Source organism: Populus nigra, chromosome 8 (genome assembly GCF_951802175.1).
Source record: "Populus nigra chromosome 8, ddPopNigr1.1, whole genome shotgun sequence".
NCBI lineage: Eukaryota > Viridiplantae > Streptophyta > Magnoliopsida > Malpighiales > Salicaceae > Populus > Populus nigra.
In genome coordinates, this window is record NC_084859.1 from 16,413,314 (window position 1) to 16,437,546 (window position 24,233).

Below are 24,233 nucleotides of genomic sequence, written 5' to 3' on the forward strand. Positions count from 1 at the left end.
GATATGCTTTGGAAGTACTCATCTTATGAATATTACATATTTTCAATCGTTGAATCTTAATATTTAGAGCACATGGATACTTCATTACTTGTTATGTTCGTATGCTAGAGAATTTTCTCCCAGGTTGAAATTATGGTCCGTAAAGAACTAGAGCTATGATCAGTAGTGTAGTGATTAAATGTTTCAATGATTGTGCATCATCTTATAAGAACTTCAAAGACCTGATCACTTCTTCTCTTTCGGGCGTTAATTAATGTTGTGTCACTCGATTTAGGACCATGCATTATTTGGTAGAGAGTGAATTACAATACTAATACTATCTGGTTTTTGGATGATTTTTTTTTACAGAGATAGGATTTTATTATACTAACATTGTGAAGGATTTCTACAGCTAGATTTAAAATCAACCTAAATATAATAGAATTCTCTTCATAGAAAGTGAAATGGACTAACATTTAACTGCAAGTAAGTCAAAATAAAACATAAAATGAAAATTTTATAGAGAAAACTAACGATCTAAGATCCAGATTTAAGAAATTGATATTATTTCACAAATAGACAGACAACTAGCATTTTTTTTTTTGTAGAAACTCATTAATATCTATGTTATTTTTATTTTTACTTGATACATGTTCTTACCAAAATATTTGAGGATTGAAATATTAACAATCTACATGAAATTTTCAATGCAGTCCAAAGACACATAAGATACAAGAAAAATAAATAAAAAAACAAACAATTAAGATTAAGCTTTAACCCAAGTATAATGTTAGACAAATTGGACAAATGCGAGAAGAACTATAAGATCTCGTAAAAAGTATATTAAATCCAAGATTAATGAAAAAAATAAAAAATAAAATACAAGAAGCCTTGCAGCCGAAGCCGAAGTATAGTAGTGAGTACTGACTTATTCGATTTGGTTATTTAAAATTTAATGTGATTTTATCTTTTCAAATAAAACCAAATGAACAGAACTTGCTTTTTCATCATTTTCTATAATTATAGAATAAAAAGATGAATGTATATCTTTATTTTCAATTAAATATTAATTAATACTAGGCATTTGGAGTTTTTAACTTGGTCAGCCTTCGACTTTAAGCACGTGCTAATTTTCAAAACAAATGGAATGAGAGGAAAGTCTAAAATGGATTCTTCAATGCTCAAAAACGAAAAAGGACTTGAAAAGAAAATGCGAAAGAGAAGTGGAAAAAATAGAAATGCAAATACAAGAAGGTAAGTTTGTTCAAGGTATGCCTTCCCGATGCATTTTAGAAAAAATCCATGCAATTAAGATATATAGAACTCACAAAAGGTTAGAGAATAAATGTGTGTTTGAGGGTAGTGGTGTACTCACGAACGACCGGTTTATAAGAAAATTTATTTTTTAAAATTTTAAATTTATTTATATATATATATATATATATATTTGAATAGTTTTGATGTGCTGATATCAAAAATAATTATTTTTAAAAAATAAAAAATATATTTTTTAATGTATTTTTAAATGAAAATATTTTAAGAAACAATCTCAATCATTATTCCAAAAACCTCTAATTAAAGATAATAATCACTCCTCCTTTGTGAGAAAATAAAATTAAGTAATAGAACAATAATTGCAGGACTGCAAATTAATTAATTAAGAATTGTTTTCATTCTTGAGATATTTGCACTGGGGGATTTATATATATTATATCTGCTATTCTATTTGCATGATGATCATCTGCACGCTCTAAACAGTAACGAGCATTTGAATATTGACCAAGTAAACCTTACAATCATGCGTGCGTGTGCCCGTTGGTTTGGCATTCATTTAGTCTGACCTATGTTTTCAAAATGCTTTCAGTCCCATGATTTTTTTTTTCTTTCCTTGGGAAAACTCGCTTTGGAGAAACCAGAAACTAGGGTAGGGTGGTAATAAAGTTGTGTGGAAAATGAAGTTTCCTCCGCAAAGTCGATCGGCAATGGTCCTCATTTCCATGAACTCGATATTCTTGCTATATATACACATCATTTCCTTTCGCTTAATTTGTTTTTCTCCATGCATTTCATGTCTTGATTGTTTCGTTTCACATGGAGCAATCAATGGGTAAGATATTGGTCAAGAAGGTGGAGCTGTTCTGACCAGGAACTAATATTCCTGCCGTCTCTTTCCTTCTAGCTAGTAAGCTTTTGTCCCGGGCCGCGGGCCGTGGACGGTGCACTTATCAGGGGGGCAGCTGTTTGGACTTTTAGCATAGATATTTTCACCCAAGACCATCTAGGGCAAAGTTGTAATATCTTGTTTGATTTGATGAGTTGATGCTAAAAATTCAATATAGCCAAGTTGTTAGTTAACTGAAATGGCATCACACCTTCAAATTAACCAAACACACGACTTTCACAAGCTAAAACTCATTCAATTCAAGTAGGTTTTTAATGATCCCAATAATTCAATCAAACTCAATTTAAATTTGACTAGATTAATTATAAGTAAAAAAAATAAAAAAATAGTAATACTATCCAATATATAATAAAGAAGCTTGGTTTTTTTTTTTAATAATAGATTGTGGTTGTTATCATTTTAATATTTAAGATTTTAAATTTTGCTTGTATTTTAGATATTTGAACTATATTTGTAATTTTAACTTTTAAATCTTTAAATTATTATTTATTGTTTTAGATTGAGTAAAATTTATGTTGAAATTGAGGTTAGAAGTTTCATTAAAATTGAATAATATTTATATTCATCATGCTAAATCATTTTTAATGTAGTATGTTATTAATCAAATGATTTGATTGATGACCTGCAAATTGAATCCATAATCTTGTAACTCGGACTCTTTTTTAGATCAGTCTACAAATCAGGCCTAAAAACTATAATTGTAGATAGTAATATAGTCTTCTACTTTTTTTTTTTTTTTTATCTCTACACTTGTAAATCTTGAGCTTTGAACTCAAGAAAATCAAAGTCCTAGCATGAATACTTGTTAAGCACTTTAAAGAAATGAAATTTTTGTTATTGTCAAAGATGAATAATTTTTCTTTAAGGCTTTATTACTCATCACTTGTGCAACTAAGATGTTTGCAATATACCTCATAAAATTCTAATACCACCACTTTGATTTAGATACATTTCTAAACAAGGTGTTTGAAACAAAGATTATGTAATTTAAATATCTCTCAACAAGATGAACCTAAACTCTAGATTTGAGAGAAAAATCGAAGCATAATTAAAAGGGAGAAGAAAAACACTAAAAATAAAATGAAAAAGAGTGTGTAAAATTTGAAAATTTCAAGTTAGAAAATCTTTATTTATCTCCCTTTTATAATGAATTTTGAAAGTTAAAAGGTTGAAAAATTAATTTCCCTCATTATCAACCATTAATTACCTATTATAAATCAAGGATTAAATCTAGAAAAATCAAAAGTTCTTTGAGAAAAAATCAAGATTTATTTGAGATTAGTTTTTTATTAACTCATAATTTGTTTAATTAAAACAAATCTCTAACATAGTTGATGGTCTTTTTACATTTATTTTATCTGTTATTCTTATTATTTTTTAGGATTTTGTTTTTGTTTATCTTTATTGTTTTTGCATCTTTTTCATAGGTTTATGATGTTATAATAGAGATTTATTTAAAATTTTGATAGTTTGGAATCTAGACTGTTTGAGCCAAAATACAAGTATATAAGAGAAAAATTTTCCAAAATAGTAGAGTTGTGGGATAAATTGTTAGAAAATAAAAGCATTTATTTCTCTTATAGTATATATAGTATTTTATTTAATTTCAATCAGATTTTATATCGCATAAAACATATTTTGTATGCTTTGAAAGTTTGTATTATGGTATCTAAGTCCTTTTAAAAAATATTTATTTAATTTAGATGAACTTGAATATGAGATATACGAGTTTCCTCTCTAATTTAGAAAAGATCTACCTTTAAATAAAAAAAAAAACATGGTAGTAGTAGTGTCAAAAAACCATCTCAACCCAATAGCTTAAGCTGTTAGGTGAGGTCCCAGGATATGATTTATATTATTCTCTAACACACCCTTTCAAGTGAAAGCCCTTTGGGTTTGAAACTTGCACAAACCCACATTACCTTGTGCTTAATTTTTATCAAATAAATGGGGATCGTGAGATTCGAACTCGTGACCACTTGGTCATCAAGGCTCTGATACCATGTCAAAGAACCATCTCAACCCAATAGCTTAAACTGTTAGATGAGGTCTCAGGATATGATTTATATTATTCTCTAACAAGTAGTAATGTAATTAAATAAAACATTATATATGATTTTTTATAGTATTTATTAAATAAATCATTTCTGTTTTTATTTAATGCATAAAAAAAAAAAAACAAAAACGACTTCGCTCAAAATTCACTCTCGAAGCCATATATAGAAAAACATCAATCACGATTACGCATCGTCAGACTTTAGATTCTTAAGTCAAAGATGCTTCGTAGAAATTCCCCTTTTTTTTGCCTTGTGTTATGCATGTGGTGTTGTCCTAGTCGTACCGAGAGAGAGACAGATGCAGGACATTCCATTTCGAATATCACCAAAAGATGCAGGACATTCCAAGAACCTTGCTGGGAAGATATAGCACGTGACTAAAAATTGAAAACCAAGACATAGATTATCACGTAATTCTAAGTGATCATACATGAAAATGGAAAAGATTTAGTATTGGCAAGATTCATTGAAACCTTTGGATACCTAGCTAGCAAGCTTCACGACAGTATTGGATATGGTCCCAAGAGTGTGCTGGGACGGTCAGGTCTTTGTCCCCATTTCAAGATCACTAAATGCTGACTTCATCACGTGATTATAGTTTCAATTAGTGATAACTGAGGATTGGATGACCTGAAAGGGATTCTTGCATGAATATGTATCTCAGAACTAATAATCAATTGCTAGATTCAGAAAAAGCTAGGCTGCACTGATATATAATATAATTAGCTAGCTCCTCTCTTTCGATGGTACTTTTGGGCCCCAACACAGTTTTCAGGGACGACAAAATCAATTAATTAAGAAAAAGAACCAGGTACAATGTCAGGAAAATGATCATGGAAGATATATAGTCATTTACAATTATTTTCATTGTCAAAGGTTGTTGGTCCACCACTTTAGCAGAGCGTCTTATTGATGGAAACTGACTAAATTAAGAATTGAAAATTTTGGAGAAAGTTTCATCTAATTTGGGAAAGGACAAATCTCTAACACGTTAATTGAATCACATTTAAGAATGAAAGGGGGTGTTTTCACTATGAAGAACCCATTTTTGTTTTTTTATGAGAACAATCTCATGTTTTTTCTTTTTTATTGCGTAAGATAGGACATAAAAAAAAGATATACAACGAGTCGATTCGAATGATATAAGTGGGTTTGATTGGTGGTTCATATATATATATATGTAAAGAAATACGGTTTTTTTAAATGTAGAAAGGAGAACTTTGAGTTCTTATTGATTAGATTATTAGACAAAGCCATGGAGAACATAAACATTCAAAAATTGGTGTAGATAAGCTCTAATGGATGACGACTTTGTAGAGTGGAAGTGCCAAATGGGAGTTTATGGCTTTTACTGCATTGATAGGATAAAAAAAGATGACAAACGTTGCACGTGTGCGGCGTCGCGGCGATCGTTCACTCTCAATGTAATGGATATATATATCTGGTAAATGAGGGGAGACAAGGAATTCTTTATCTCTTAGCGGTGAAAAATGGAATAGGAGTCGCCACCTAGTATGTTGGTCACTAGGAACCCTAACTGGTCTCAGAGATTGGGTACGGAGATTGGTTGTGTAAAGGAAATGTATTAGCACCCCAAATACGCCTTATCTAAGTTAAGCTGCATTGTTTTATTGTCTGATAAAAAATCTAAGATCTTATCATGTTGGTCCGTCTATGGTTCAAGAAAAGCCCTCCTCAGTAAGGAGGTTCTTATCTTATGGGACGAAACTTAACCGGTCTAATGTCTATAAAAGAACTACCTTTTTAATATCAGGATTACGTTTTATGTATCAATTCCAGACATTAAAACAAAATATTTTTATTTTTTATTTTTTGAAATATTGGTCAAAGTTCTCATGACTTTAATAAACCGGTTATTAAAGCCAAAATGCATGCTAAAATAATTTTTTTTTTTGAAGTTTTCTTTGTTGTATAAAAATACGATATGATTTTTTAGCTTTGAGAGACTTGGCCGTATGCATGAAAACAAAAGTTTTTTTTTGTTTTTTTTTTGAAAACCAGGTATTTTTAATACCGAATTTGTATTTTTAAGATATAAAAATACAGACCAATATTAGTCAAAATGACGTAGAAAAATCCGTATGAAAATCACAACTTTCAAAAAAATATATATAGATAATAAAAAATACACAAAAGAAAAAGGAGAAAAGAAAAACAAATAAATAAATAAAAAATTGAAATGGACTGGACTCAGCCCAGCCGCGTGGGCTGGGCTGATGTTCCAGCCTGCAGAAAATAGGGTTGGACTCATCCCAGCCGCTTGGGCTGGGCTGATGTTCCAGCCCAAAGCAAAAAAACAGGGCTGGACTCAGCCCAGCCGCGTGGGCTGGGCTGATGTTCCAGCCCAAAGAAAAAACAGAAACCATGACTGGTTACTGTGCATGAGCACAGTAACCTGTTAATTGTGCACAGTAACCGGCTAATTATTTCTTCTTGCATGTAGAACGTGCACAGTGCACGTTCTGCAAGCAAGAAGATGACTAATGACCAGCGGCTAGGGAGGGGAAGGGAATTTACCTGAGGCTATGACCTCGGATGGCTGAGCTGAGGGTGGTGCTGGCGAGTGTTCTCGGTGGCGCTACGGTGGCGGTTACTGGAGAAGCTCGATGACAGCGGCGGTTCTTCTTCTCCACGGCGTAGGGACACCGGGCCACTCCGGTTCACTCCTTCTATCCTTTTTTATTCCTTTTTCTCGTTTGCCTCTCTCGGTCTCTCTGTCGATATCCCCGGTTTTTGGTTTCTACTGTTTCGGTTCCTTCTCTCTCAACACTGTCGGTTTCTCTCTCTCGGTTTCCCTCCCCGTTTTCTCCCGTTCTTCTCGTTTTCTTTCCTTTCGGGTCATTATTTACAGGGGCAAGGGGAGCGGGGTCGACCCTGCCCCATCCCATCGTCGCCTATGCATGGGGTGCACGTCGCCTGCTCTGCCACGACGCCGACATCGGTGGCCAATGGAGGTGTCGCTTGCGGGACATGACTGCTCTGGCATCTCATCATAAGATGGGTGACGTCTGACTTTAGCTCTAAGGCACGTGGGAGGACGAGACAAGAGGAAGAAAACAAAACTTTTCTTCCCCTGCTGCACGTCCGGGGAAGAAGAAGAAGAAACAGGGCCGCCTCAAAACGACACCGTTTCGTTCTTTTTTTTTTTTTGAAAACTGCATGAAATGGGGTCGTTTTGCTTAAAACGCGCCGTTTCATTTAAATGAAACTGGCGCCAAAGCGCCAGACTACAAGTCAATCCTTTAATTTGCGCGCGTTTTGCATTTTGGTCCTTGGTCTGAGATTTCTTCAATTAAGTCCCTAATTAGCCATGAAAATTCAATATTTCTGCAATTAAGCCCCTGATTTGACCAAATTAACTTTCAAAAATTATAATTTGACCCCAGAACTTTAATTTCTTCCAATTAAAGCCCAAATTAACTCCAAAATCAATTTTCCTTACAATCAAACCCTCTATAAATTCAATTAAACCTTCAATATAGTTTAATTGAGTCCACCAACATCTAATTTTGGACTTCTTTTCCTCAAATTGAATTTTCTTTGTCAACAGGGCAATCATTAGTTAATAAAATACTGCCAAAATTTTATTTTTTGTATTTTTAAACCTCTCCAACCAAATTTTGACTATTTTTTTAGCGTTCTAGCATCCTCTTTTCACTGTTATATTTTTTGATAATATTTTTGATTTATTATTATTTTTTTTTAAGAGGAAAACAATGTAAATTGGGAATAACCCAAAAATGGGTTATGACAACAAAAGTGAAAGAGATGACACAGGGAGATCAGATGGGGAAATAATATGACAGAATTTTGGATGAAGGGTGCCCAAAGTCTATCGTGTCATCGATGAAGAGAAACTTGTTTCAGTATCACAGTCTCTCCCATGTTGGACCACTCGTAAATATTATTCTTGCTATGTCTCTGAGCGAGAGGTACTGCTCCCGTGGTAAGATCCTTCACACAAAAATGGATGGGAAGAATTCACTATTACAAAATTACAAAACATAAACTAGGCTTTGTTTCATGGTTGGAACACATAGGACATTAAATAGAGAGAAGGAGTGGGATGAGGTAGAAAAGGTAGAGTTAACAATATGTGTAATATTTAAACATGTACGATCACTAGTAACAACATCAATTGGTCCTTCATAAGGTTGCTTAGAAGTAAGGTTATGGGATTAGCAATTGGTGTTCCCGAGGAAGAAAATAGCCTTCTAACAGTATAGCATCCACGGGCAATGTGACCTTTTTTGTCACAAAATTGACAAATAACACTAGATCGTTTTTCAAAGGATTGGTTGCTATAACTGTGGTTGCCAAAATCGGGGAAACGCTGATCTTGATTTCCTTTATGTCAAAAATGTTTTTTACTTGATGAATTTGAACAAGGGAAAACGAGCAGCATTGATATTAATTAATCATGTCAAGAGTTCCGCTGGATCGAAGCTCTTCCCATATGCGAAATGCCTCATGTTCAACGAGTTTGTCGTGAAGCTCATCAAAGCTGATCACAGTATCTCGCGCTCATAGTACAACAAGAAGTTTTTTGAATTCAGCACCCAGACAACTGAGAATGTGAGTGATGAGATAATGGTTTGGAATTGGCACGAGCTCCAATTAAAGTCGGCTCTTTTACACTGTCACATATTGTTGCAAGGTATTTTATCGGAGGCTGTGTGCCAGTTGAATTGTACCCTGGTGACCCGAGGAACAAGATCTCTAAATGATCGTATTTTTTCACCAAGTTGGCAGCGTCGTTTTAAGAATGTGGGCAAGTAAAATCCTACCCTAGTTACTCAAGAAGCAAGAGCTCTAGATCGTTTAAGAAACAAGTTGGCAACGCTTTAAGATCGTGGGTTAGTTAATCCTACCACGTAGAATCCTATCTTAAAATCTTGGGTTTGACATCTCTCCAGATTCATATATATTTAAGATTGATATATAACTGAATTTAAGAATATTGGGTCTAGCATCTCTCTAGACTCACATTCATTTTAATTTAACAGTATTGAATCTGACACCTTACTAGACTCACATGTACTTGGACTTAGAGCGTAGCTAAATCTAGGGATGTTAGGTATGTCACCTTGTCAGACCTAGATGCATTTGAGCCCAGCACATAATTGAATCCAAGAAAGTTAGGCCGGATAATTTATCAGACTTACATGTACTTGGATCTAGCGCTTAGCCGAACCTGAAAATGTTAGACTTGGAAGTAGACTTGAATCATATTATTTGGGGTTGATATTCTACCAAGTCTAAATATGTTGGGGTATCACCTTACTTTAGCTCTTTTAATCATGCACTTTTAAGCAAACATTTCACACATATATACGAGTATAGATATATAGTACAATGATCCATCAAAGCGAATATTATAAATGACTTTAGGACTAAGAGAGCTAATAATGCCAAGTAGAATAAGGTTGTCTTGTCTCATCCATCCAAGCCTGAGTTTAAGACTTTGTTGCCATCAATTATTACTTTTGAGGGTGGACAAGGTTTTGGCTTGTAAATGTAGCCATGAAAATCGTACCCATAGAGAAGCACATCAAATTGCGTTTTCTATGAGCAATAATTTATGGGAGAAAGCTTTAGTGGTATCTAGTCGACTATATTTATAGAAATGAGGTTGTTTTGGTTTCTGTTGTATCGGTGATCTATGAAACGGCTAATATCTGTTGTACAGGCAGCTAAGATTGAGGAGTTGAAGGTTGTGAACCTCTAGCAAGCGGCTAGGAGCATGATTTGTGCAGGGGAGTGATTCTTGCCTAATATCTCCCGCAAGATGGAGAAACTTATCTTGGATCGAAGTCTTGGACAGTGATTCTTGTGGACCAGAAAATTGCGTGCTATACTGGCAGCTAGGAGCATGATTTGTGCATCTGAGTGATTTCTCCCTAAGAAATCACATGGGGTGACGTGGTTTTCCTCGGCGCTTTAAGAGATTTGGCAGTAAGGACAAACGAGGAAAGCTGTAAAAGCAAAGCACAAACCTATTGAAATGGTGATTCGAATCATCACGGCATCATTATCTAATTGTCCATAAATCCATATCTTATTCGATACGGATGGAATTCTATTTTTCTATCGTTTTAGAAGGTGCAGAGTCAAGGCCAATTCACTTCCTGATTAATTAAGGCTTTATCCAAGGATAAGTTGAGGCCAGATTCGTTACCAGAAGTTGAAGCCCTCCTCATGTACTCCCACTAATAAGGCCTTGTTGTCGGTCCATTGTAGGCCTCTTATCATGTTTTTATTGGTCTTAAGAAAAAAGGACCTGATATATATATATATATATATATAAAGGATGCAAATGAAATATCTTTTTTAAAGATCTAATAAAAAATGGATGTAAATGAAAAAAAGAAGATTGAGGTGATAAAAAAAAGTTTAAAGGACCTAATAAAAAAAAGAAAAAACTTGAGGTGGTAGTGTTTCCACCCCACATTTTTTTAATGTGTAGAATAATACTAATATAAAATCTCGTGTTCTATTGCGGGTTAGCATACAGATTTTTCATTGCAAGAAGGAATATTCAAGTTGTAGATAATTATTTAATATTTTTATTAAACTCTATCTAATAAGTAATCTTTGAAACCTCTAGATCTGACTCCTTATCTAATTTAGTTTTAAAATTAAACCTTGTGAAAGTTGTTCATATGTGACCCGATTGACTTGGTCAGTTTAAAAACATACCCACTGACTGTTAAAAAAATTTAAAGATTAAATTAAGAAAAATAATAAAATTGACACAAAAACACTCATAACCAAACTTTTTATCTAGCTTGGATCCAAAATTAAACCGTGTAGAAGTTGATCTGATGAAACCTAGTCGATTTGGTCAATCCAAAGGCAACCTGAATAACAAGTTAAAAAAAGATAAAATTGATAAAAAAATCTTTGGATCTGCTTTTGATCTCTTAGCTCGAGTTTAAAATTAAACCGTGTGAAAGTTATCTCGACGTGATCTAATAAACTTGCTAGTCAAAGTTATAATCGAGTAATTAAAATTATATCAACTCTAGAAAATGGCATGTGAGGATCTGCGAGGGGGGCAGGTTTAATTTCACTTGCTATTTGTTAAATCTCTTTGAAACTATAACAGACTGTAATTTTAAATGCAAAAGATCAGGATGTGTAGAAATTAAATGGCAAGATGGACACAAGTCTCCTGGGACTAGACAAGAGGTCATGAAGATCTCTAACCACATCCTGTCTCCCACTGCAGGTGGTTTTGAGAGGAGAAATTTCTCGCGAAGTGGCCATCATATTCAACGTTATTGTTGAATTCTAATATTTTGGTAGACTTTCCGAGAAAAAAAATTGGGGTAGAGGCATGCATTGCGGATCGCTCGAGACTTGTAGCATTTGCTAGGATACATATAAACCTTCAAAAAACGAAGGCTAATTCACCTGCATTGCGGTGTATTAATTTTCATTGACACTTACGGCAAGATGCATGATAAGCTGTGTTACGTTGATGGACAGAGCATCGATCAGAAGTGAGGGAGCTATGACTTCCCAAAAGAACAACAATCCTATCCGCTGCTTAGTATTTCCAATTTCATAACATTGTATGGCAAGCTCAAGACCAAGTCGTAGAAAGATACGTAAATATCATACATCAGAACAAGTTATTAATGATGGTTTGCAGGGGATTGGTAAGAAATATCTACTTGTATAGTGATTAGTTGATGGATAAGTGCATGTAATAATTATTTAAATATTGGTTAGTAGTGAGTGGGTGAATGTGTTTGATATCTCATTTAAGAATGCCATGGATCTATTTCTACCAATCAATTAATTCTTCTGAAAATGGTTTTCCAATTTTTTTTAAAAAAACAAAAGAGTAATTAGACCTTGTAGTTTAGTAAAGTTAAATAATTAATCCTTGTAGTGTTAGAAACTATGTATTTAGCCCATATAATTTTAGATTTGTGTATAATTTAATTCTTTTATTAATTCCATGCTCGATTTCAACCTTTTTTTTTTCTTGATAAATAAAATAAGAAAGAGAATTATATGAGATGAGAAGATTTGACTATGAAAAAAAGTATTTTGAAATAAAAAAAACTGCTAAATTGAGGATGATTAACATCAATTAAGATACAATTTAATTATTTTTGTTTTTTATATATGCTGACTAGTTTTGATAAACTGACAGAGAATAATTTATGGATTGACCATACAATTTATGGAACACTATTTATGAAAGGAACAACCAAGAAAAAAGAAATCAATTAAATCTTGTAAGAATGTGAACTTTGCCAAGCAACATACAACAACAAGATTTGTTGCCAAGAGATATTTAATTCACTTGCCTTTATCTCATCAAATTCGCTACAACGATCATGCATCACGCCAGCTGAGAGACTTCAAAGTGCCTGAAGTAGCAGTAAATGTAGAACCTGCCAATCTTAGAGAATTTAATTATACCCAATTTTGACAGGAAATATTTATGTGGGGACTTAATTAATTTGATCGAGCTTGAGCAAGACGAGGGTCTTAATTAACCACTCGGTCTCCTCCCCTCCAGATTTCTTCAAGTTCCCTAGCAAAGACCTTCTGTCTATTAACAACAATTGTGATGTGATCTTCATTGTCGATCACCTTCACCTGAGCCCGAGGGACTTTTTGCTGAACATTGTAGCTACATTCAACTGGGATAAGCTCATCATTTTTGCCATGGAAGATATTGACATCACATTTGAGGTGGTCACGGACTGAATCCAAGTACCCATCAAGCTTGCTGCCGGTGCCACATATAATGTTGTGTAGGGTATGCCATGCAGCGTTGTGGGTGTGGCAAAAGAACCCCTCAATCAAGAACGTCTTCATCCTACACATTTTTTGTCAAAGTTTTGCATTTATGTCAATAGGAGATCGGAGATCGTTTTGCATGGAGTAAATTAAAGCAGAGCATATGAAGAAAAATATATGAGAAAAACAGGATTATTTCTGCACCAAACACCTGTCCCCATCACTCGGCACATGTTTTCGCCTTCCAGAGTAACTTCCAAACTGAACGATTCACCTACCGCTTGTGTTTTACATTTAATGGTTAATTACTGCTATTTTTGTCCTTCTGAAGGATTTTTGCTAGCTCTTTCTTGGCTTTGCTTGCTCAAAACCGACATGATATTAAAATAAGATTCAGGAATTCCCAAAGTTGCCATCAAAATTAATAAATTTAGAAACATAATTAAAAGATTTAGGAAGTTACAAATTTTACGACCATACTGCATTAGTGTGAACAAATTACCACACTTTTAACCTATGTGATTTTAAAATCTCCTATCTGCAAGTTTTAAAACGAGGAATCATCATTTGTCAAACCAAAATTTACAATTTCACCGTTTGAACAAGTGGAGGAGGTCTACCAAATCATCCAGCTGCACCACAGGTTAGCCATCTTTACAAAGAAGCCTACCAATGCCATAAAGCAGCCGAAGATTATCTAGCCAGCCAGTTTAGGGACAAAAAATTATGGGCTAAGCCCCTAAATCTTGGTGGGACACTTGTACGGTGGTCTGTCATTAATCTCAACAATAACCATGAGAAAGCAACTGTTTCAATTAGGATCTGACAATTGTCATTTGTGCTGTGGTCCACCATGGCCCCCGTTATAATGGTTACTATCAAAAAATAATATCTTACTGTCCAAAAAAATTTATATCGGTTAGAAAATACTTAGTGGAATTTTTTTAGTTATTTTATGAGATTTATTTGAAAAAATAAACAAACAAAGATAAGGGAGAATAAAATACATAACCTATTAAAAATAATAAAAATATTTTCACATGCTCGTATTTATTTTTTTAAAATAAATCTAAAAACAACTAATAGAATATTAATAGTTACAAACATCATAGAATCTCTTGTTAGTACTTACCATAAATGTTATTTTTCTAATTATTGGAATACTCAAAATCTAAGGAATAAATATTTCTGGCCAATTATCCCAAAATGGACCCTGTAAATGGATTGGAGAGATTTCAGGGATCTGTCCCGCTATTAATGAAGAAAAGGACAGGTATTTAATTTGAATGGGGTTTAGGGGTCATGCATCGTCTTTGTGTAAGAGAATTGACTGGCTTGTGCAATGCCAGGTCTCCTTCATTTCTTGTTATTCTAAAAGTATATATTAATTAATTAGCAGGAGGTCCAAAATTACTAATTAAGATGAGTCGTGTAGCTTAAGTCCGAAGATCCCTACTTTTTTCTCAGAGAAACTAGATTAAAAGAATACAGCGCTTAATTAAATATTATATTTATGGCAGAAAAATAAAGGAAATTAATTAAGGCCACACCATATGATATTAGGTTTGGTGGGTAGTTATGAAATTGAGCACAAAAAACATGAAGAAAATTTTATTATGAACCAAACGAGAAGTTTCGATTGTTGAGTTTTACTAGTGCCAGCACTTGAATTGTTAGGACAGTTTTTAAGGTGGTGGAGTTTGATGAGAATTCACCTGTTTCGTGTGACTAGTTTTGTAAGAAACTCCCACAGCCGGTGATTTTTGCAGATGACAAGGCAAACTGCTCTGGTGATGTGCTCATACCAGCACGCAATTGATGCACCAAACGTAATTAGTGGCCACACACGCCTTGGAGCCACTTGTTTCATCACATGCTGTGCTGCTGGTACACCTTTTGGTACTTTGTAATATGGCTGCCATGGTCACATATATAAACCAGTTATACAGTAATTAATGCATTAGAAATTTTGAACGATTTTGTGAATCATTTCATGGATAATCGAAACAGTTACAAAACAACATCAGAAATAAAAACTAACTTACCGGTGCAAGGAGGGTCAGGGACTTGACCGAGCCAGGGTGTTTTACGGCAAGTGCCAGGGCCAAAATACAGCCTAAAGAATGAGCAACAATGTGGAAGGACTTGACTTTGTATGGTTCAAGAACGGATTGTTCAATCATGTCCAGATGCTCTCTTAATGTGTAAAGGGAGTCAGCTGGCTTAGGGCTCCTCCCAAACCCTAGTAGATCAATGGCAAACAGTCGGTAGGTTGATTTAGCTGAATTTGAGAAGTTTGGAAATAATGTTTCCGTCCAAAATGCTGAAGATGAAATGAATCCATGAACGAAGAGGACATCTTCTTTTGCCTTATCTGATCGAACATTACAAAACATAATTTAATCATGACACGTTAGAATTATAATGAGTACATGAGTAATTAGTGTACATGCATATGCTGCTAGGAGACTTGTGTGTTTTTAGTTAATTACCTTTAGGTCCTTCAGCTCTAACGAAGAGGGTTTCTTTGCTAGAAGTTGTCCACGAGGTGCAAGACTTGCAATCACAATCAGACCATCTTGAAGTGGGATATAATTGTTGGCCTCCAATCTTCCCTCGAAGCATTCCAACAATGGTAGAGTTAACAGTGAATGTGGATCTCGTAGTTCCTTTCTTGATATTCTTCTCGGATGATTGTACAGTGACAGTACTGGACTTATCCTCCACCTTGAATCTCTTGAGCTCATTTACGGTTGATTTTGAAATCTCAGACACTAATGAAGGACGAGTGTAAAGAGTGTCTGAGATCTCTTCTAACCCTAACTTGGTAGAAGTAAGGAAAACAATCTTGGACTCACCTTGTTCAGAGACCAAGATCTTGCCGCTACTTGTGATGGCTTCTTTAGCTGAGGTACAATAACAAGGTTTCCATTCAGCTTCAATGATGAAGTCCACAGCTTTGAATGCAAAACATAGAATGAGATCAAGGATGTCTAGAAGAGAGAAGACAATGAAGCTCACTGCATCATGTAAAACCCTGCCTGTTAGCCTTAAAATCATTATGGTTTTTCCCATTACAGCCATTTCACTAGAAGGCATCAGTGCTCCTCACTTAAAATAGTTGATTAGACCCCAAAGAGAAGAATACAAGGACGTATAGAAGAAAGAATAATGAGTGACTAGCTATGCCAGGAAAATTTGAAGGAAATTATTTGCTCCTATTCAAGAATGTCAATATTCCAAGCACACATTCCTCTTCTTGGTCTTGGTTTCTTGATTTAGAGTTCTTGAAAATGGTTGTGGAAACAATGTTGCCCTAACTTGTTGACCACTCCCAAAAAGTGCCCTCACTTGATGAAATCGTGAGGGCTTTACTTCTCTACCTTCTTAAAACTTCTTGGAGAGAGTAGGGGGGGGGGGGGGTGGAAGACATGGGAGGGAGAGAAACACATGGGGGGGCCGGGGGGGTAAAGAGAGTGAAACACACAATTACAGATAGCAGATAAATGAATTGATAGTTTCATGAAGCATTGTTTGCTGGCCATGGAAAAAAAAGTTAGGTGGTAGTTGAACCTCTCCTCTGTAGGAGAAGAAACAATTCTTCTGAGGAAATATTAAGACTGCTTTTAAGTTTCTTTGCTGTCCCACTTCAGATGATATAATGTATTATTATATTTAACTAGACCATTAACTTAAAAACACAAGTCTTTTCTTTATTTTATTTTTCCTTAAGAAAAACCAAGGTAAATAATTTTTCGTAGAGAAGAAAAGATCTCTTTCTTGCACATGCGAAATACTACTATAACTAGGTCACTTTTTTTCTCATCCACCATGTTACAACTCATCCTTTGTTAACCCTGATCAGAAATATATGCCTAACACATTAATGTAAGCATTCTTTTTCAAAATTGAACAGCTCTCTCTGAACCTCTCGTATTTATTGCTGGCTGTCTTGCCTGCCCACAGGACTTCCATCCTCTTAGTTACCGATTATTAATATGCTCCTGATCACCACCACCGTCCTCATTCCTGAGGTCATCTTGTTATAAGGCTTGTAGGAGAAAAATGAGAAGATGACAGCTTCGTTCAAGTAATTAGATGGGGCAGGATTTTCACTTCGACGTGGGATTTGGATTGTGAAATTAAGTGAATCATAAATTGATCACTATCAAAATGAGAAGGGAATGAATTAATGGCAACCAAGTTTTTTTTTTTTTTTGGGGGGTGGGGGGGGATGAACTAATAAATTTGCCCAAGTGTACTGATCAATTATCAACCACATTTCATAATCTAATCATCAACCTCCAAACAAACTTTTTAAATGTCATTAGCTGGTGTGTCCTGTCCTTGATCGCTGATATTGTTTATATGATTAATATCTTAATCAAGTGCAAAAATCTATATGGTTTATGCTATATATAAGTACCAAACATATCAATATTTGATAGTGTTAATAGTTCAACAACCTAGTTAGTTTGATGGTTAAGGGATATATATACTCCCTTCTTTACTAGTAAATTCAAACCTCAAATTAGATTGCAAGAATTTTATTTTATTTTTTCAACTCTTGATAAGGATATATCCTTAGCGACTATCTTTAATTAGAATTGAAACATGAATTGAGTCTTGTTTAATAAAAGTTGACTCAAATATACCCTCACACTTGAAAAAAAAAGAAGCTTTAAAAATATTTTTACTCGGTTGATTTACACGCACATACACACACGGTGTAGGTTCACATATGCATGTCCGATAATGTATATGCCGACTAAAAAAATACCCGAAGCAATTGATAATCATACAGCTAAATCTAGTGAGAGTCATTGATCTCTTCACACTTAACTTACATGACCTTAATTTCTTCTTCTTCTTTTTTCCCCAGAGAAACGATGCATAGCATTGATTTCTTATCAGTTCAAACCCAACCACACCATATGTATTACGATGAAACATGACAAATTGACTATGGTTAGAAACATATAGCATTCAATTTGTCATTAATCTTAAGGTGTCAACATTAATTAACTACCTTGTAAACTATTCTAAGAATTGGTAAGACTAATCAGGTTCAAGTTCTACTCACTCAATGTCATTAGGACGAGCCCGTTTCTTTCACTCAAAGTCATAAATGGGTGGGATCTTCATAACATTTTTCTCCTTAAATGTTAATCTCCCAACCTAAATGATCACTATTCGAACTGATGAAAGTGATTACATGTGATAAATAAAAACCCAACCTGTGAGATTGATCCAAACATAGAGTCATTAGTCTAGTACTTTCAACTCGAAATTCAAAATTACTGAACGCAAAATTAATAACCCAAGAGTCTTGGATAGATTGGTCGACCTGCGGATCAAGTATTATGTAAAATTAATTTTTACTTTGAAATTACGAAATGCATCACAAATATTAGTTGGTTGCTGAAAAATAAAAATAGTGCAATATTGAAGGGGCCAGGGCCCCTAGCTCCTTTGACAGACCTAAAAATAGGCAAGGCACCATCGGTGACCGCATTGTGAATAAAAAAGTCTTCGTCGATGTAACCCAAGCTCAAGTATGGCGGCTTACCGAGGGTAGCCTTTATGTGCCGCTTTGCCCGAAGGTTTTGTTTACACGAGGATCTACTCTACTTCAAAGGAGGGCAACATGTTCCTACACCAACCCATTACCATGTTAGAACTAGGGGACACATGGCAACTCTAGCTAGTCATACCCAACTCCCCCATAAATTGACGGTGGAGGTGACAACGTCACTCTAAACAGGGCGTTGCTACCCACCAGAAGCTAAAGACCTCTATGAGTGCCCCATGATAAGACGAGGTAGTAATGTATTTTGTGCCCTCCGCCTTTATTCAAGTGGACGTACGTATTCTTTCAAGAATAAATGTTTAACTGTGATGCGAGGTAAGAACAGATCAACATGAAAGAAAACCGACCTTGAAATACAAACATTCTAAGCTGTTACGTTCAAAGCTTCTTATGATTTCTCTCAATCAATTTTATATATTAACTCCACTACCATAATAATAAAAAAAAATCTATCCTTCTGTTTTACTAACTCAAATATCAGAAAGTACTTTGTGCATTCAACATATTTGTTTGTAGAATTATGCAGGCTCAACAAGTTCATCCCACCTATTAAAAGCTTGCAGCCCCTCCAAAGCCCTCTGGACGAGATCAAGTCTCGTTAGTTGGCACCTTTTATATGGGATCATAAACTAAAAGCTAGTTGACACCCCTTCCACTTGGACAATCTCTGAAAATATCTCATGGTATATTGTTTAGAAACCCTTGCCCATGAGAGGGTTTTAGATTGGACACCACTTGCAACTCTAGATCTTCAGTAGCTAACACAATAGATAGGAATTCTTGATGAAGTCCCCTTGGCCGCACAAGAACGTCTTAAGGCTCAACCTCACTGCACGTATCCAACGCGAGCAAACAAGTCTACTTTCTTGGAAAACAATGGACAAAATTATAAGGTACAAAAAATCATTCAAGTTTCTCCTCATCCACAAAGATATTTTCGATAGCGAAAAGAATCCTTTTTAACTAAGCATTATAGCTCTCATGATTTCTTTTTGGGTTTTTTCTCTCAAAATTTTTAAAAACATAATAAAAAGATTGACAACTTTATAAAAAGAGGGTGATAAAGATTTTAAATGTATAGAATAATCAAACTTGAGTTTTAAATAAAATTAAGAGTCTAATCACAATCTCATGTATGTTAATATAATAATGTGTGTTATAAATATTATTTTTTCTTTTATAATTCAAAGTGTTCAAATTAAAAATATTATTATTTGTGTTATAATTATTATTATAACTCAAAGTATTGATATAAAAAAATATTATTATTTGTGTTGTGAACATCCTTGAAATTCTTAATATAATTATTTATGTTATAAATATTATTATTTTTATTATAATTCTAAATATTCATATAAAAAATAGTATTATTTGTGTTATAAATATTATTATTTTATTATAATTAATAGTATGAATATTAAAAATATTATCATTTGTGTTATAAATATTATTATTTTTATTATGATTAAAATTATTAATAAAATAATTGATAAAATTGATAAAACAATTATTATTAATATTAAAAAATATTATTTTTTTATATTATAGATTTTTATAGTAATTTTTATAAAAATAAAAAATGAACCCGTCATGTAGCGCAAATATCCAACTAGTTAAAAGCTAAAATAAGATGGGCAAAGCACCTTGATGAAATTTTGTTAACACACAAAACTACACCAAAATCCTTCACCAATGAGACCTCATTCCTTCTCACTTATGGAACATAGAATATTACATTTGCAAGAATAAAATGCCCTTGCTACATAGTACGTACTCTAATACTCCCCTGGAAAGAATGATGAAGGACTCTAAACTAACCTAAACTTATTAGAGGACAATGATTGACAACTCATTTGAGGCATAAAGCATACATGCATAATATTAAGGTAAAAAATAGCTAGGTAGTTCAAGGTCAATGATCATGCTTTGAGGAGTTATAAGCAATATATACAACCTAAAAAGGAAAGGTAAGCTGGCACTAAAATATAATAAATCTTAAAAAAATATTTTAGTAATTAAGACCAAATGGTAAGAACCTCCCTTATATATGGCACTAACTCCATCTAAAAATGTACCTCTAATAATGTGTTATAAATGAAAAAAAAAATATTCTTTTTGTAAATAAATCCCTTTATTTTGTTTTCCTATTTGCATGTCTCCTTTATTTATTTCCATGTATTTATAAAAATATAATAGACTCCAATGCCTTCATATATACCTCTAGTACTCCTTGAAATTCTCCATGAACTCCTTCACATCTGATCCACGGATATCTCCAAGTATATTTGAAATTCTTCATGGGTATCTCCATATATCCATTTACATCTCCAGATCTATATAAAATTCTCCATGGATATCTCTACTTGTCCATTTCTTCCTGGTTATCTCGATATCTCCAGGTTATCTTCCTGCATGTATTCATGGTCATCTCCAAGTTTTCATGAAATTATCCATGGGTATCTCGCTGTCTTCATTAAATTCTTTCACTGTATCTCTACATCCAATGTTGTATCCATAAAAATCTCAATTGCTATTTCTATATATGTCACCATAAGAATCTCTATTAATATCCCTCATGTGTGAGTGCGAGTGTACATATCTCCGGCCCTATATAAGATTTTCTCCAGTTATCTTCAAGTCTAATAAATTTCTTTGTTTGTATCCGAGTTTCCTTGGAGATCACGATATTGTCTCTATCAATAATCCCCGTACGTGATCAATCTCCGTGAGTGATCCCCTAGTAAGCTCATTAGCCCTGCATTCATGAGCAAGTCTTCACATCTGCTAAACATAGGGAACCCCATCAACCATCTGTCCATCTCCCAATAAAATTAAAAGGGTCCGTACCATCCAGGTGAAAAACTCCTTGTGCATGTCAAGCAAGTTTTCTCTCCACCAATCCACCCCAGGATCCATCTCATAAAACCAGAAAGCCAAAAAAAACTTGCAACCTGTACTTAGAGATCGGGGGATGTTTGTTCAACCTCCCAACTTCAATCAAATACTTGCTCGATCTCTCTGTACGTAGCGCGCGATTTCCTTATGGTTTATGAGTATGCATGGTTATAAATATATAAACATTAATTTAAAGGCTAAACCCGAATACGAAGCGAAGAAAGTTACATTGCTTATAGGCAAAGTACAATCAAAAGATGTAATCTTGGAAAATAAAATAATCAACAAAGAAAAAATGTTTGTAATTTTTACAAACCAAAGATAAGACCAATTTGCTTCTGTCCTTAAAAAAATAAATATTATTAGTAGAAGATATTTAATATTTTTAAAGGAACATGATTGGTCATGTTTCAATTCCATCATTAGTTTTAAAATTAATGGTTTGGATTAAATGAGAGAGAGAAAAAAGATAATAAGTACGTAGTTAAGATGTTTGGCCAGGCTAATGGATGGCCTTAGCACATTTGTTAATAATCATTTAATTCTTCTAATTAATTTATGTGCTTAGTTTTTTTTACTTAGAATTTATTTAAACATCTTAAAACGTTATCATATAAAATAATAATAATTTTATGTATTTAATTAGTATCATTCGCTTTTATTTAAATAAACAATTTTAATCCTTTTTTTGATAATTTTATGATCTGCTTGTATATAAAAGACTCCATGAATTAGGAGCTAGAAAGTTCATCGTAGCTGGACTTTGAACGCTCGATCGGTTGGATACCGTCTGTTCGTCCTCTCGATCAATCTACTACCAAGTGGAAATTGTTTGGCAGAAATAAATGAATTAATCCAAGACTACAACAAGAAACTGAATTTAATGCTCGATGACTTTATCAGGATTTGGGTCCTCATATTCGTACTGGGCTGGTGTATATGAGGTTTTACATATAATGATAGACATCATCTCCAAGTCCAAAAGGCAGTTCCCTAACATCTCTTGTGCCAAGTAATTTGTATGGCCTTGTGTATGAACTGACAGCTTCATAATTCGCTTCAATACTGTTGATCCATCTTTTTTAATATTTTAAACTCTAAAATGCTAAGAGATTAATTACTACATGCTCTTTGTAAGAGCAATAGCTAAGAACTATATAATAAGTTACTCACATTGTTCACAGCAGTAGATATGAATTCAAGAGAATCATCTTAGAGTTTTCCTAGCATTTATTATCACCATGCTAGCTCAACCTGCAGGTCATCCCTGCAATGGCTGGTTGTCTTGCTATAATAAAGATCACAGAATCAATGAATTCATCCTTCTATGCCAACTATATTTCCCTATAAGAAAACAAAGATGACTAGCACTACTCTCTGCAATTGACTTCAATATTCTCTTTATAAACTACCACCATCACATGAAGCTATCACTACAAAAGAAAGACATATATATATATGCTGACTAGATCTGAATTGATCAGTCCTGAGTAGAGTTGAGTGCAAGAAAGACCAAAAGTCAAAAGCCCGACTCAAGTTTGTTCTGATGACCCATAACTATCTATGCTGTCATAATTCTGCATTCCCAAAGCTTCTTATTTATTGATTTGTCCCTCTTTTCTTTGGAATCCCTCGAGTTCCAACGTTGACTTCCTTCCATTGAAAAAACTGAAAGCAAAGATGAGATGTTGAGTGTTAAAAGAAACCATGTATATATGGGGTTCAGTCTGCATGCCCCTCCCTACAACAGGACATGGATTTCTGCAAAATTAAGACCCAAGTCAGTGTTGAATTTTGAGCCATTACCATGTGAGATGCATCTACTTTGTTAATCTTTGCATGCGATCTGTAATGCTTTGCCTCTTGTGATGTGAGCTGTCACACCTGTGCATTTTTTTTTCCATGTCGTGGTTAGCAGGTAGCCAGGAATATGCAGCAAAGAGATTGGCATGTGGGCAAACAGAGCAAAGAAAAAAACTAAGCCTCAAAGTTAAAGCTCTAATAATACCTGATATTTTATAAAAGTATGAATAATAACTAAAAACACTAGAAAAATAACTAAATAAAATTTAAAAATAACTAAAATAATAATTAAAACAAACAAAACTAGAGTTTAATTAAAATTTTAGAAGACCAACAAGTTTTTTATAGGAAAACTGATAGTAGAATTTATTTAAAAAACAATTAGTTTTATTAAACCTGATCCAATAATCAAAATTTTTTATTATCAGATTTTCTTCAAATTTCAAGTTTCATATCTAACACATCCAGATTTCTTCACAAATTTCATTTCAAATCTAATTCTATCCTGGATCATAAACATGTCATTTTTCCTTTCCTTTTATTTGTTTAATGCTAATAATATCAACAAACAGTTCCACTAAGAAGTTGGTATTTAGCAGAATTTCATCCATTGCAAACCCAGACAGAGATTAGTTAATGTTATCATGATTATTTTTTTAATTAATATTGAGAATGATTAATCGTGTCGTGTCACTATGACAATTGATGATCTATTTGAAAAGTGGAACGAGATCAAAGTGCAATTTTGAATGGATCTTGCCTGTGGGTCTTTGTGCTAATGTTTGTAGGCCAAATTCTTGTCAAGATGGGATATTGTGCTGGGCTACTTGGTTGTTAGGAAATTGGATATTGGGCTCACCGGCCCACAAACATATTCAATACTATCCCTGCCGAAGAAGATAATCTCGTGTTGAAACTCTTCCTTAATATTGCTAATCTTACA

The 24,233-nt window shown here is 33.9% G+C and overlaps 1 protein-coding gene across 1 annotated transcript; it reads right to left on the bottom strand.

Annotated features, from left to right (window-relative positions):
• Nucleotides 1–12,482: 12,482 nt before the first annotated feature.
• On the bottom strand, nucleotides 12,483–16,400 carry LOC133700563 (probable lysophospholipase BODYGUARD 3). Its single transcript, XM_062124129.1, has 4 exons — nucleotides 15,495–16,400; nucleotides 15,048–15,376; nucleotides 14,718–14,917; nucleotides 12,483–13,081 (listed from the first exon to the last, which is right to left on the bottom strand). Exons 1-4 carry the CDS (start codon nucleotides 16,099–16,101, stop codon nucleotides 12,748–12,750), a joined length of 1,470 nt encoding a protein of 489 aa, XP_061980113.1. The 5' UTR covers nucleotides 16,102–16,400; the 3' UTR covers nucleotides 12,483–12,747.
• Nucleotides 16,401–24,233: the final 7,833 nt, after the last annotated feature.

What these genes read in the sequence shown, in the direction of transcription:
- LOC133700563 (XM_062124129.1), bottom strand. Translation starts at nt 16,101, where the DNA reads ATGCCTTCTAGTGAAATGGCTGTAATGGGAAAAACCATAATGATTTTA. An exon ending in TAGAGCTGAAGGACCTAAAG is followed by an intron (nt 15,377 to 15,494) that starts GTAATTAACTAA and finishes ATGTTCGATCAG; the next exon opens with ATAAGGCAAAAGAAGATGTC. An exon ending in CCCTGACCCTCCTTGCACCG is followed by an intron (nt 14,918 to 15,047) that starts GTAAGTTAGTTT and finishes TGACCATGGCAG; the next exon opens with CCATATTACAAAGTACCAAA.